This window comes from Anomaloglossus baeobatrachus, chromosome 2 (genome assembly GCF_048569485.1).
Source record: "Anomaloglossus baeobatrachus isolate aAnoBae1 chromosome 2, aAnoBae1.hap1, whole genome shotgun sequence".
NCBI lineage: Eukaryota > Metazoa > Chordata > Amphibia > Anura > Aromobatidae > Anomaloglossus > Anomaloglossus baeobatrachus.
The window spans coordinates 202074246-202088783 of NC_134354.1; the positions used below are offsets into that span (position 1 = coordinate 202074246).

At 41.0% G+C, this 14538-nt stretch overlaps 1 protein-coding gene across 1 annotated transcript in view; it reads right to left on the reverse strand.

Annotated features, from left to right (window-relative positions):
- ST7L (suppression of tumorigenicity 7 like) overlaps positions 1-14538 on the reverse strand; it is a 235095-nt gene that overhangs the window by 66550 nt on the left and 154007 nt on the right. The window contains exon 13 of the mRNA XM_075333615.1: positions 12652-12744. Coding sequence (XP_075189730.1) covers positions 12652-12744 — 93 coding nt within the window. The remainder of the gene's footprint in view (positions 1-12651; positions 12745-14538) is intronic.

The window sequence follows — 14538 nt, forward strand, 5'->3', positions numbered from 1 at the left end:
GAGTCTAAAGAGTGAGGTATTACTAACCGCGCATGCGTCCCCTCTTAGACTCGGAGGAGATGATTCTTACTTAATGCGTGTGCGCCCGCACTTAGAAGCAGGGAAGACAGTTTCTCTCAACTGCGCCTGCGTCTACACTTAGAAACAAGGAGAATAACTATACATAATGCGCGTGCGTCTACACTTAGATGCACGGAGCATAATTTCTTCAATCGTGCCTGCAGTTATGCTTAAACTATGGATCATATATGCTCACACTTAGACTCTAGAGGGATTATCTCATGCTGTATATATGTCCCTCTGTAGAACAGTAGGAAAATATATTAAATGACTATGTAACTATTTAGATCCCGTGATCCCAACGTATTGTTACCCCTCTATAAATCACTTGTAAGGCCACATCTGGAATACGGGATCCAGTTTTGGGCTCCACATTTTAAAAAGGACATTCAGAAGTTAGAGTCAGTTCAAAGGCGGGCAACTAGACTATTACAAGGAATGGAAGGCCTCCCATATGATGGCAGATTGAAAAAGTTAGATATGTTTAGCTTAGAAAAAAGACGTCTCAGAGGAGATCTCATTTATATGTATAAATACATGTGTGGTCAATATAAAGGACTGGCACATGACTTATTTCTTCCGAAAACAATACTAAGGACCAGGGGGCACTCACTGCGAGTGGAAGAAAAGCGATTCCGACACCTAAATAGGAAAGGGTTCTTTACAGTTAGAGCGGTCAGACTGTGGAATGCCCTACCACAAGAGGTAGTAATGGCACATACTATAACAGCTTTTAAAAAAGGGCTGGATGATTTCCTCAGTACACAAAACACTGTTGGTTATAAATGACTTAGTGACTAAATGTAGAACTGGTGGAGGAAGGTTGAACTAGATGGACCTAGGTCTTTTTTCAACCTAAGTAACTATGTAAAAAATACTATATGTACATCATATTCAAAGCTGCTTTGGCATATATATGTCCATGCTTAAAATAGGGTAGGATTATATATCAGAGAGACAAGCTATTCAATGATATATTCCGATTTCAAACCTCAGAGACACTGACAATTGTAATAAGGTCTGCAATAAAAATTATTTTATATATCTTTAATATACATCTGATAAGGTCCCATATAATAGATGTCCACAGATTTTCTATATCTATATAGTACAGGATAATTAATTATTTTGTATGGGGGTAAAAACTGTCGCACAAAAGAATCTTACAGATTATTAAATAAAGGCTGTATATGTAAAGCCTTCATTCAAGCCATTTGGGCTCATACAATTTAATCTAAAAATCCACCTCGCCTCCTCTTTTAGTAATAGTCTATCCAAATTTCCTTTCCTTACTCCCAATTTGACTCGTCTAATGCCCCAAAATTTCAAATCTAGGGGATTTTCACTATGATAATATCTCATGTGTCTAGAGAGAGGTGTATCCACTTTGGTGTTGATTGTACTAATATGTGGCTGGTGTAAAAACTCAAATCCTCAGAAAATACAAAAACATCCTCCCACCATCCCAAAAAAAAAACCTTTTGGTTGGCAACATACAAACAAATACCTATAGAAAACCGACTGCGACAAATAATTTGTTGCATTGGGATAGCTGGCACCCTATCCCGCTAAAAGCAGGGATCCCAGTGGGACAATACATGAGAGCCCGTAGAAATTGCTCTGATGACAAGAGTTTTGGATTAGAGTGTAGCAGATTATTTAAATTCTTTACTGCAAGAGGTTATCCAAAAAAAGTATTACATAAAGCCTTCAATAGGGCAAAAGGAATGAACCGTGATGAACTCCTGACAAAGAACAAGAAGAAAAATGAAAGCTCACCGGTTAGGGTCATAGGTACATATGACGAACGTTCTAGAGATGTCTACAACATCCTAAAAAAATATTAGCCCATTCTTAGAGCCGACCCAGACCTAAACTCGGTAATTGGTGTTACCCCCAACATTACTTACCGCAGGGGGAAGAATCTGAGAGAATCTCTAACTCATAGCCATTATGCTCAGTCTAAGGTGAATCCGGAAAGAGATTGGCTAACAAGATTACAAGAGGGTTCTCATCCATGCGGAAGCTGCTCCTTTTTGCAGCTATCTATCTAAACAGAGAGAGTTTACCAACCCGTTAGACAACCGGATATATGTCATAAAGGATACAATCAACTGTAAATCGAAGGGAGTGGTTTATGGAGCAATATGCCCTTGTAAAAAACTATATGTGGGGAAAACGATCCAAGAGTTTCGGAGGAGGATGTCGAAGCATATTAGTACAATCAACACCAAAGTGGATACACCTCTCTCTAGACACATGAGATATTATCATAGTGAAAATCCCCTAGATTTGAAATTTTGGGGCATTAGACAAGTCAAATTGGGAGTAAGGAAAGGAAATTTGGATAGACTATTACTAAAAGAGGAGGCGAGGTGGATTTTTAGATTAAATTGTATGAGCCCAAATGGCTTGAATGAAGGCTTTACATATACAGCCTTTATTTAATATTCTGTAAGATTCTTTTGTGTGACGGTTTTTACCCCCATACAAAATAATTAATTATCCTGTACTATATAGATATAGAAAATCTGTGGACATCTATTATATGGGACCTTATCAGATGTATATTAAAGATATATAAAATAATTTTTATTGCAGACCTTATTACAATTGTCAGTGTCTCTGAGGTTTGAAATCGGAATATATCATTGAATAGTTTGTCTCTCTGATATATAATCCTACCCTATTTTAAGCATGGACATATATATGCCAAAGCAGCTTTGAATATGATGTACATATAGTATTTAATATATTTTCCTACTGTTCTAAAGAGGGACATATATATAGCATGAGATAATCCCTCTAGAGTCTAAGTGTGAGCATATATGATCCATACTTTAAGCATAACTGCAGGCACGATTGAAGAAATTATGCTCCGTGCATCTAAGTGTAGACGCACGCGCATTATGTATAGTTATTCTCCTTGTTTCTAAGTGTAGACGCAGGCGCAGTTGAGAGAAACTGTCTTCCCTGCTTCTAAGTGCGGGCGCACACGCATTAAGTAAGAATCATCTCCTCCGAGTCTAAGAGGGGACGCATGCGCGGTTAGTAATACCTCACTCTTTAGACTCTAAGTGCGGACGCATGCGCGGTTTGAGCGGACGCTATCCAAATGTGATCACACTGACAGTGATAGATCGTGATTGCTTTTATACTTCATGACGCTTTGATAGGAATCTATTCACTGTCCTGATAAGGTGATCGGGTTATAATACTTGGCAATCTTGAGGGAATATAGTGTCAGACAGATCTGGCCAATGCACAAGCTGCGCTGTAACAGACAGCTGAACTGACAAAACATCTTGTGGCATTTAAAGGGAAACACACCCCTCTTAATATGATAGGCTCCTTTTTCTCCTCACACTATATGACACTGATTACTATTGGTTACTTTTGCTGTCAGTATTTGGTTCAGACTATAAAAGGTCCTCAAACACAGAGTAAGTCAGTATTAGCCTCAGCCCCCTGATGACGCCAGTGTGGTGAAACATGTTGGGGAGGCTACTGCTTCATGTCTTTTAAATAGCAAGCATTAGTGGTCATTCATGACAAGATTAATATAGAGATCACTCACAGACGTCAGTCTGGATTAAGAATCACTTTATTAGGAACGACTATATACCAATCAGAGTTAGACCACAATGTTTAGTGATTTTAAGCTGTATGTCCCTTTATATCTTAAATAATGAATTAAAAGTTAAATTTTAATAGATCAGTCTTTAGTTTAGGGTTTCTAGTTGCCATTGGCAAATTGTGATTTGATTGCTGTTTACCCCTACGCTGACTGATAGAACGAGTTTTTTCAGTAGCCTTTTATAGTATTTAGACCCAATCTCATAGTAGTGATTAGACTGTCTGCTGAGACATAAAAGATTTATTCTATTGATACTCTGTTGGCTCCATACTAATTTGATCTGTCATTAGTTATATGGCTCTTATAACGTATATATCAGTTTGGGGTATATTTGTATATTTACACTTATCCTGCTAACAGTATTAGTCTGACAGTGACTTTTTATTTATTACCTTTTATATTATATTCTGTTGTTCATTTCTTGTTTAGTAATTTGTGTTTTTATTTTTATTTTTTCTTCTCCCTTTCTATTATTCTCTATATACAGGCATTTTCATGTATATATTTTTCATATATATTATTCAAGACTCCAGAATCTTCATTGGAATCCATATCTCTCTCTACACTATTTGCATTACAATTACCATGTACTAGTTGATTATATTTACAGTGATTATGTAGTTATCTGTTTCTATATGCATTGGTGGTATTACATGTGAGAGACATAGGAGTTCAAGCTTGTAAATTATTCTTATACAGTTTCATTATATATCTATTATACTAGGCCTTCCATTTGTTAGGTCTGAGGATATGTGTGATTGCAGCGGTGCACACTTGCCGGCCTGCCGACGGCCGAGCGGTGGGGGATCCCTGTGCCGCCGAGTGCGCATGCTTGGGAGCCATGTGATGCGTCCCTGGCTCCTGAGTGTGCGCCGTTACTGACGGCATGGTCTCCTCCCCTACCTCTCGCTCCTCTGCAGCCTGCGCCCTAACGTCTGCAATCACACTATGATCTTTAACACCTGTGCTGACACTATATGAACAGCACAGATACCACATGTTTTATACTGCCCCTGGAAAAGCGCCTAGCGGAACAATCGTTGGTGATCTCTTCTCCCATCCACTGTGACCACTCTGCACTTCAGGTATATATTTTTCTGTCTACACATTCCTTTTGTATTTGCAGTTTATCTGTTTCTCTCCAGAAATGGGTTACTGTCTTTCTACTTACTCCTTATTCCATCGTATGGGCACCTTATACTCAGAGACACCATTGTATCACATTTGGGCTGTCTGTTCTCATGATTGTTATAAGCGACCACTGGCCTGTTATGTACACAGTTTGTAGTTGCAGATTTGGAATTTAATACTTTTTTAACTGTTGTACAAGTGCATCAATTCTATTGGTCTTAGTCGGGTTCATTATGTGACTGCAGACAGACATATTTGATATATCATGTCTCTGACATTTATCCCATCCTTCCCGGATGTTTCCCCATATTTTGAATTAGATGTTATCATCACATAGTGAAAGACATTTTTCCTTTTGATAACCATTATTACATTTTGGATATTCTTGCCCTCTTTTTTCTAAAAAATTACTTTTTTAAAAAAAAAAACCAAAACAACAAACTACTTCATCCATTCAGTGGTCACACTGGCTGGGAGAGGGGACTCAACTCTTGTTTTCTTGTTCACCTCATGCAGGTTTCTTATCCAGTAATTGCTAGCCCTGTCTCTTGCCTGATCTTTTGTGTTTTAATTTTGTAGTACTCACAATTTTTGCATAATAAAATATAAAAAAACTTTTTTACCACTTTCTTGGTTTTCATTCTTCTTGTCCTCCTTGTATACAATGTGTTTTCGAAGAACATACCCACTCGGGGGCTACTACGTAGTGGCACCCTGGTGTGTCTATTTGAATTATGGCCTCTTCCTCATTTTGGTTAAGATTCTTGCACTCTGCCTGCTAACTTCTCTGATGTCTGTGATCAGCTCAGGGAGACTCGGGCGTTGACCCACAGACTTGTAGTGCATAGGCAGGCTAGCAAGAGCTAATCTCTGAAGGGCTGCTTGTTAATCTCCTTTAGTCACATGCTATGAGAGAGCCAGCCGTATTCACTCTACTCCTATATATGCTGGCTGGAAAACTTCCATTAGAGCCAGCTATAATTGATCTATACAGGTCTGGGGAGGTGGTTTGATCCAGACTCACTGTTGGGTTTTGTGCATTACTGACCTGTTCGTTTGTTGCAGCCTTGCTTCTCTTGCTATCCTCCGTAGTTTCTTCATGTCTGATCCTGTGAATTAGCAGTGTGTCTGAGTTTTGTTTTTCCCTGTCTGCCTAAATCTGTGCAGCTATCACACTCCTGCCCCTTCCTTCCCTGGGGGTGGAGGGGGGGATTTGCACTGCTCAGGACAATACCAGGCACGGGACTCAGGCATCTTCATCATTAGGGGTAACCCTGAGGCTAAGAATAGCCTAGGGTCCCCTAGCAAGCGTGAGAGACAATATAGGATCCCCGGGTCACTCCCTATCCTGTAGTCACAGTCACAATTTCAGCTGGTGTCATGACTTTCCATGGCTTTTCGCACCACCTTCTTCATATGTTCAATATTTTTTCACTGTGTAATTTCTCATTACTACACAAAAATGAATTTATGGACATCTATGGTTTGATTTCTTTGCCTGTGTTGATTGTATGGGTTGTTACTGTCATCTGTTGAGAAATTCATATCTCAACAGCACCTTTCGAAATATATTTACTTGGTGACGTTTTCAATACTTATTTCACCTGCTTATTCCAAAGGATGTGTAACCAAATATTAAGTTGAGGGTGCCAACAATTTGGTCTGACCCATCTTTGGTGTGGTGTGTTAAAATTGCCCTTTTTTCCCCTCATTTTTTTTTGTGTTGTTCCAATACACACAAATGAAATAACCATGTTTATAATAAAGCATGTAATTGCAAGTTCATTTTTTATTTTATATATATATATATATATTATATATATATATATATATATATACACACACACACACACACACACACTATATATAATATAATAATTATATATATATAATATATATATATTATAATATATAATATAATATAATATATATATATATATATATATATATATATATATATAAAATAAGATCCTATTTTTTTGGAGGGAGGGGGGTCATATAAAAGATTATCTAAGAAAATGTGTTTTTGCAAGTAATATATTTCAGGTAAGCAGGAATTTAATATGAGACACCATTAATAAAACTAGCATTTCGTATACGATCTTAGTGGGTGACCTAATAAAACAGTTTTGCTCTTCTTATTGCTGCACCAAGCACAAACTTAACAATTGCAGGTGTCATAAGGTCTGGGAATTTTTGGTAAGCCTCATTTTGTATCTTGTGCCAAATATATAAAACAGGTGTGCATGAAACGTGTACACATATATTTAGGTCAGGCAGGGATAACAAAGACCCCTCATAAAAGAAGCACAGTTATATCCTTAGACATTATTGCCATTAAATGTATTATGTGTGAGCACCTATAGAAGGGACTGGCAAAATAAATACCTTTTCTATGGATATTTAACTACCTGTATTAGTCAAAAGCTATATCAACACTTCCAGTGTATTTAGAATAGAAAACCTAAACTTTTATTTCCTTTTCTTTAAGATTTTTGATCAGTATGAAAGGTTTGCATATTTTTCGTTTTATAAGACACACCAGATTATTAGATGCACCCCAAATTTAGAGATAAAAAAAAAAAAAAAAAATGGGGTCCATCTTACACTCCGTTGTTGTTTTACTGGAGGTGGACGGCAGTGGCGGTGGCGCGGGGTCATAGGAGGCAGAGGCTGTGCTAGCGGCGGCGGCGGGTCAGTGGTGTCAGCGGCGGGTCAGTGGTGTCAGCGGTGGGTCAGTGGTGTAATCGGCTGGTCAGAGGTGTCAGCGGCGGGTCAGCGGTAGTGGCAATGGCGCGGCAGTGACAGCGGCGGGTCAGTGGTGGAACAGGCCGGTGCGGTGAGTGTCCCAGTCTGTCCACAGTCCCGGTTCAAATGATGGCGCCCAGAGCAGCGCGTGCGCAAATGGAGCTCTCATCCAAGAGTTCCACCTGCGCACGCACTGACTCCCGGCGCCATTATTTGAAACTGGGACCGCGGACAGACTAGAACAATCACCACACAGCCTCCAAAGTCTGCAAAGCCACCCGCCCACCCGCACAGAGTGGCAGCCAGCAGGCCGCTCACCCACACAGATAGGCAGCCGGGATAGAGAGGCCGCTGGCACAGACAGGCACCTGGCCGCCCGCCTGCACACAGAGATGCACAGACAGCCCCCCCCGATAAGCTATATTCGGATTTTAAGACGCACTTCTCATTTTCCGCCCACATTTTTGGGAGGAAAAGTGAGTCTTATAATCCGAAAAATACGGTGCTTTAATAGGAAATTTGTCTTCTGTTAAAACAATAGGCACATAAAGTGCCTTAAAAAAGTATTCAAACCCTATGAACTTTTCCAATTTTATTTTTACGTTACACCCACCAACAAATGTATTTGATTGTGATTTTAAGTTTTGTACTGGTACAAAGTAGCTGTAGTGCCTGGTCCCACCAGACCCCGTGGGGGGCGCGCTCCCTCACATGTGCCCAGTCCCAGCATGGCTCCCACTAGCACTCCAAGTCATAGCCCCAGGCAGCGACGGCCTTCCTCTTACCGGTCTCATGGCTCTGCAGGCGCTGCTCCTGCTCCCAGGCATGCTGCAGCCTCTTCCTGTCTCCCTTCCTTACACAGAGCTGCAGTAAGTGACTCTAGGCTGCGCGCGAGGCCACGCCCCCTTTCTTAAAGCGGTATGCCCCGTTTTCTGGAAGTGACCTCAGAGGTTACCTAATGGGTATTTAGGTTCACCTCCCCCAGCAGCAGGTGCCCGAGCAACGCTGCCATTAGAGCCTTGCCAGTGTCCAGACTCCTTGTGCTGTTATCTGTTTTCTGTGCATTGATACTTGGTTCTAATCCCGTGTCTCACCGTAGTGCCATCCGTACCATTCCGGCTGGGGACGTCACCGCTCATACCGACAGTGGACGTCACCGTGCCCTACCTACCGTGGACATTATCTGTGCCGTACCTGCTGTGGACGTCACCGCTCATACCGACAGTGGACGTCACCGTGCCCTACCTGTCGTGGACATTATCTGTGCCGTACCTGCGGCGGACGTCACCTGCTGTGAACATCTCCGGTGCAGTTTACGTGTCCTGCCGGCTGTGGACGTCACAACCTTGCTACACCTGGCCCTACAGAGACTCCTACTACCGGTTCCTGGCTGCCGTGCATTTAGGCCTTCTGGGGAGGCGCCGCACAGTCCCTGTATAGGGGTTCGCTGCTGGTCGCCTTCTCAGGGGAGTCCGGTGCACGGTCCAGTGGGTCCACCTCCGGACACGCGCCGCTCCTCGGTGAGCGTAACAGTAGCAAGTATTTGTGACATGTAAGGTACATGGTTTTCTAAATATTTTAAATGCACATCTAGGAAGTTGAAATGTGTGCCCATTTTTGCTTGCAAACTCGCTCTAGTTCAGTGAGATTGGATGGAGAGCATCTGTGAACAGCAATTTCCAAGACTTGTTACAGATTCTCAATGAGATTTAGGTCTGGACTTTGACAGCCATTCAGACACAACCAATATTCTTTGATTTAAACCATATTATTATAACTCTGGCAGTATGTTTAGGGTCAGGTTTTTTTGCTGGAAGGTGAACCTATGCCTCAGTCTTAAGTCTTTTACAGCCTCTAACAGGTCTTTCTCCAGGATTGCCCTGTACTTAGCTCTGTCCATCTTCCCATTAACTCTGACCAGCTTCCCTGTCCCTGCTGAAGAAAAGCATCCTCACAGTATGATGCTGCCACAACCATGTTTGATGGTGGGTATGACAACTTGTTGTGTTAGTTTCTTGCCATGCATGTTTTGCATTTAGCCAAAAAAGTTGTACTTTGGTCTCATCTGACCAGAGCACCTTCTTCTTTCCCTTAAATGGCTTTTAGCAAACTGAAAACGGAACTTTTTACGACTTGTTTACAAAACGGCTTTCTTCTTCCTACTCTTCCTTAAAAGCCAGATTTGTGGCATTGTGCTCTGGACATATTCTCCCACCTGAGCTGTGATCTCTGCAGTTCCTCCACAGTGATCACTGACCTCTTGACTGCTTCTCTAATCCTTGATTGGGATGTCAGGTGACAGGCCAAGTCTTGGTTGGTTCATAATTAGTTGTATCATACTCCTTCCATTTTTGGATAATGGATTGAACAGTGATCAGTGAGATGTTCAGAGTGTCAGCTATTTTTTGAAAACTAACCCTGGTTTACTCTTCTCCACAAATCTATCTCTGACCTGTCTGGTGTGTTCCTTGGTTTTCATGATGCTGATTGATTAAAGCAATGTCTGAATTTAATTTATTCATTTTCATAGATTTTTTTATTTATTATTACTTTTGTCAGATTCAAGTTATTTCTGTGACCATTGTGGGTTAGGGTTCGCTCATTAAACGAGGGGTGCCAACAATTTTGACCATGTGTGCAGAAAAGCAAACCGTGCATATTGTATGTTAGTAATGTTTTCCTTTATACAGCTCTGTATCGTAAATGTAATTTGCTATAAAGTCCAACAAAATTCCATTCATTGTTATTACCGCAGGAGAATATCTATTTAATCGTTTACCTAACCATTTATACAAGCGGTTGTGAATCCAAAACGCACACAGAGTAAGTGGAGCGTAAAAAACAGAGCCACAGAAAATATACAAGAATTCACTCCTAAAAATAAATTACAAAAATGGCTGCAGATCTGTTTTTCATTTGTCCTCAGAGCAAAGCGTGAAAACATTTATTTATAAAGAAAAAACTTCATCCCCTGGTTTGGTCAATTGTATGTTTAAAATAAATCTGACTGTGAACATGTTTTAATGCAAACAAGTTGAAAATGTTTGGTTACTGAAGACAGATGTGCCCCGTGAGAACACTTGAGCAACTCAGCGCTGTAATGGGCAGGAGGGCTGCGGGTTTCACAACCAATTGTCCAATTACATGCTTACATAGGGAAATTGCCATTGAAACTGCTTATTTCAGGCTTCGAAGTAAAAAGTTATTTTTGCACTTTATTTTATTTCGATTGAGAGGTAGAAACAATTCTAATTAGGAGATCTGGTATGCAAAGAATCTGAAGTACTTGTCCACAAGGAATGCTTTCCGGCAGCAAATTCCATCCAGAAAGTGAAGCTTTGGGGTCCCACTATCCCCCGAATATCAGTTATTACCAGGAAGAGCAGCTGGCAAGTCCACTATAGTGGTATCACATGTCGAATAGAGGAAACTGAGTCTCTATGATAAACTCATTCACAAAAGCTAAACAGATTCTGAATGAATCACACCAACCTGTTTGGAAGCACAAACCTTGAGAGTAAAGGTACCGTCACACATAACGAGATAGCTAGCGAGATCGCAGCTGAGTCACGGTTTCCGTGACGCAGTAGCGATCCCGTTAGCGATCTTGTTATGTATGACACCTACCAGTGATCAGACCCCTGCTGTGAGATCTCTAGTCCTTGCAGAATGGTCCAGGCTATTTTCTTCAAAGGCGATGTCCTGCTGGGCAGGACCCATCGCTGTGTTTGACACTGTGTGACAGGGTCACAGTGACTGCTGAGATCGTTATACAGGTCGCTACTGCGACCTGTATTGTTCCTGCATCGCTGGTAAGATCTGACTGTGTGACATCTCACCAGCAACCTCCCAGTGACTTACCAGCGATCCCTATCAGGTTGCATCGTTTTCGGGATTGCTGGTAAGTCGTTGTGTTTGACTGGGCCTTTAACGTTAAAGTGGGTTTAGATTAACAATGAGTCGATCAGCGGTCATTTAATAGCCTCTTTATGCAGGCAGAGCACACTAAAAGGGGGTGTCCACAGCTTGACAATCCCTACTCATTCCCCTTGGAGCGGCCATAGTTTCAGCGATGTCTGAAGCCTCGTTCTCAGGGCCCATGTGACATTGTTATGACACGTAAGCCCTGCGACCAATCAGAGCCCGGCATCTTCCTTCCCCACCTTCGAATCTTTGAGCAGGATGTAAACATTGCGCTAGCTTCCTGCTCAAACGTCCAAAGGCGGGGAGAAGGAAGCTGGCGCTGCTTGGTAGCAGGACTCATATGTCATAACAATGTTGTGTTGGCCTCAGGAATGAGACTTCAGACATCGCTGGAACCGTGACCACACCGGAGGTGAATATAAATGGATAAATAAATTGCAAAGGTTCTCCTGTCCTTTAAAATTTTAAACACAGACAGCATACGGATGACCAACAGACTTTTATTGGCATTTTCATTCGTGCTTCCGATAAAACAAAGACATGTCTCCAAAAGTTTTATATGGCCCAATGCTTTGTGAGAAAACAGACCTGTGGATATGTGTTGTAGCAGTAAAAAACATAAATCGAACATGTACATGCAACACAAATGTCCGAAAGAGGCCTTCCATTTAAACTTCAATATAATTGTGAATGAACATTCATAGGAGTACTGACAATCACTCAATGACTGACCAAAACACTTGTTCGTCAGGTGAAATGGTCTTTTGTGCTGCACAAAAGAGCACAATTCTCGGCAGCACATTGTCCTATGTAAACAGGACCCATGGTGCCGAGGGAATGACAGCCTATGCCTACTGCGCAATCTATTAGAGATCCTTCAGTGCACATTGTTAAGTGCGTCTGTCTGTGTAAACAGGCTTTTAAACGACAGGCAATCAGTAAATAATTAACAATTGGCAGTTGTTTAATGCTGCTGGTCAGTTTGTGCAAATTAACCCTTAAAGATTAGATGGTCAGCTGGTTGAGCTGAAATCGGACATAGAGATCAGTCTGAGAATTACTATGTTATATGTATGTTGCCATTATTAGTACACAAAATACTAGGGACTGGATGGAAATACTAGGTTCATGTGATCCATTCGCTATCTTACCTGGTAAGAGCTCTCTGTCAGCATTTTCTGTACACCCCGGATAAGGATAAAAAAGATGACCTTTTTCTAAAGGATACGGTAGAATCCTAAATGCTAAAGTAAAAGATAACATAGACTGGATTACAAGGATATACTGAAATGAATGCAAATCAATGTAGTCATCATCATTTATTGCCACAACCTCGTTATCTGGTTTGCTTTCACATGAAAAGCGCCATGGAATAAATGGGCTATAATAATAAACAATAATAATGATGATAATGATGATGATGATGAAGCACAAACCCAAATCATCATAAAATATTGGACAAAGATGCCTATTTAAGTCATAAGAGGTGAAGTACGAGCGGCTACAGTAGTAAATATGTAGGAAATCAATAACTGAATATTTGCATTCTGTATTTAGTAGTTTAAAGAGAATCTGTCATGTTTAGAAATACCATTTATCTGCAGATATAGGGTAAGCCTATGTGTGCTCGCTGTGTTTTTTGCCACGTTTTTGGGTGCGTTTTTGCTCTAAAAACTGCATGAATATCCTTCCCCAGCAAAGTCTATGAGATTTCATTTTTGCTGTCCGCACAGTGCACTTTTTTTTTTATCTGCGTTTTTGTGGTGACCACAAAAATGCAACATGTCAATTCTTTTTGCGTTTTTCCCTGCGTTTTTCACCCGTTATATTGATTGGAGAAAAACGCAGCAAAACAAAAAAAAAGTATGCTTTTTTATGCGTTTTTGCCGCGGGTGTGTTTTTGTGCCTTTTTTTGGGGTCAGAAACTCTGCATCTTTAGGTCAGAAAAAAACACAGCGTGCGCACATAGCCTTAATGTGCAGATACATATTGTTAAAATCATGCCCCTGCATTACTTGAGCAGTGAATAAAGTGAGAAAATGAATTTATTTCGTCCCTTTAGCCGTTATAGTGGTTATAGTTACGGTTCACTATACTATGAGCACAGCTGTAATGACTGCCCAAGTGGATAAATTCACTGCTTGCTCTACAGAGTATGTGTGCAATGCAGGCAGTCAATCAATGCTCTGAGGAGTGATTACTAGAGATGAGTGAACCTTTGGAGGTTCAGGTCACTAGCAGCACTCGAACCAAACCTCCAATGCTTTGAACTTGGCCCAAGCCCAGTTTGAAAACACTGATTGGCAATTTGAGTCTCTGCCCACATACAGCCAGCCATAAGCAGATCACTTCCGGGGGAGGGTGAGTGGGCTTTTTCAAATTTTTTGATTTTATTATTGCACACTGCATGATCACGCTGTTGTAACCCCCAGGGCTGAGCACCAACAATACCTAAAGCACAGCAATGTTCGCGCAAGTGGAGTTCGCACGTTAAGCATCCGAACGCCAAACCCAAACAGTTTTTTTTATGTCAGTGTTCGGTTCAAAAACAAACCTTGGGTTCCCTCATCTCTAGTGATCACAGTGGCGCTTACAGTACACTGTGTGCAGAATTATTAGGCAAATGAGTATTTTGATCATCACATGATACTTTTTATACATGTTGTCCTACTCCAAGCTGTATAGGCTTGAGAGCCAACTACCAATTAAGCAAATCAGCTGATGTGCATCTCTGTAATGAGGAGGGGTGTGGTGTAATGACATCAACACCCTATATAAGGTGTCCTTAATTATTAGGCAACTTCCTTTCCTTTGGCAAAATGGGCCATAAGAGAGATTTGACAGGCTCTGAAAAGTCCAAAATTGTGAGATGTCTTGCCGAGGGATGCAGCAGTCTGGAAATTGCCAAACTTTTAAAGCGTGATCACGAACAATCAAGCGTTTCATGGCAAATAGCCAACATGTGATCTCATTGAATAGGGTGTTTTCCCTTGGACACCAGCACTATTTGGGTCTGCAGTGTGCTATTTATCAACAAA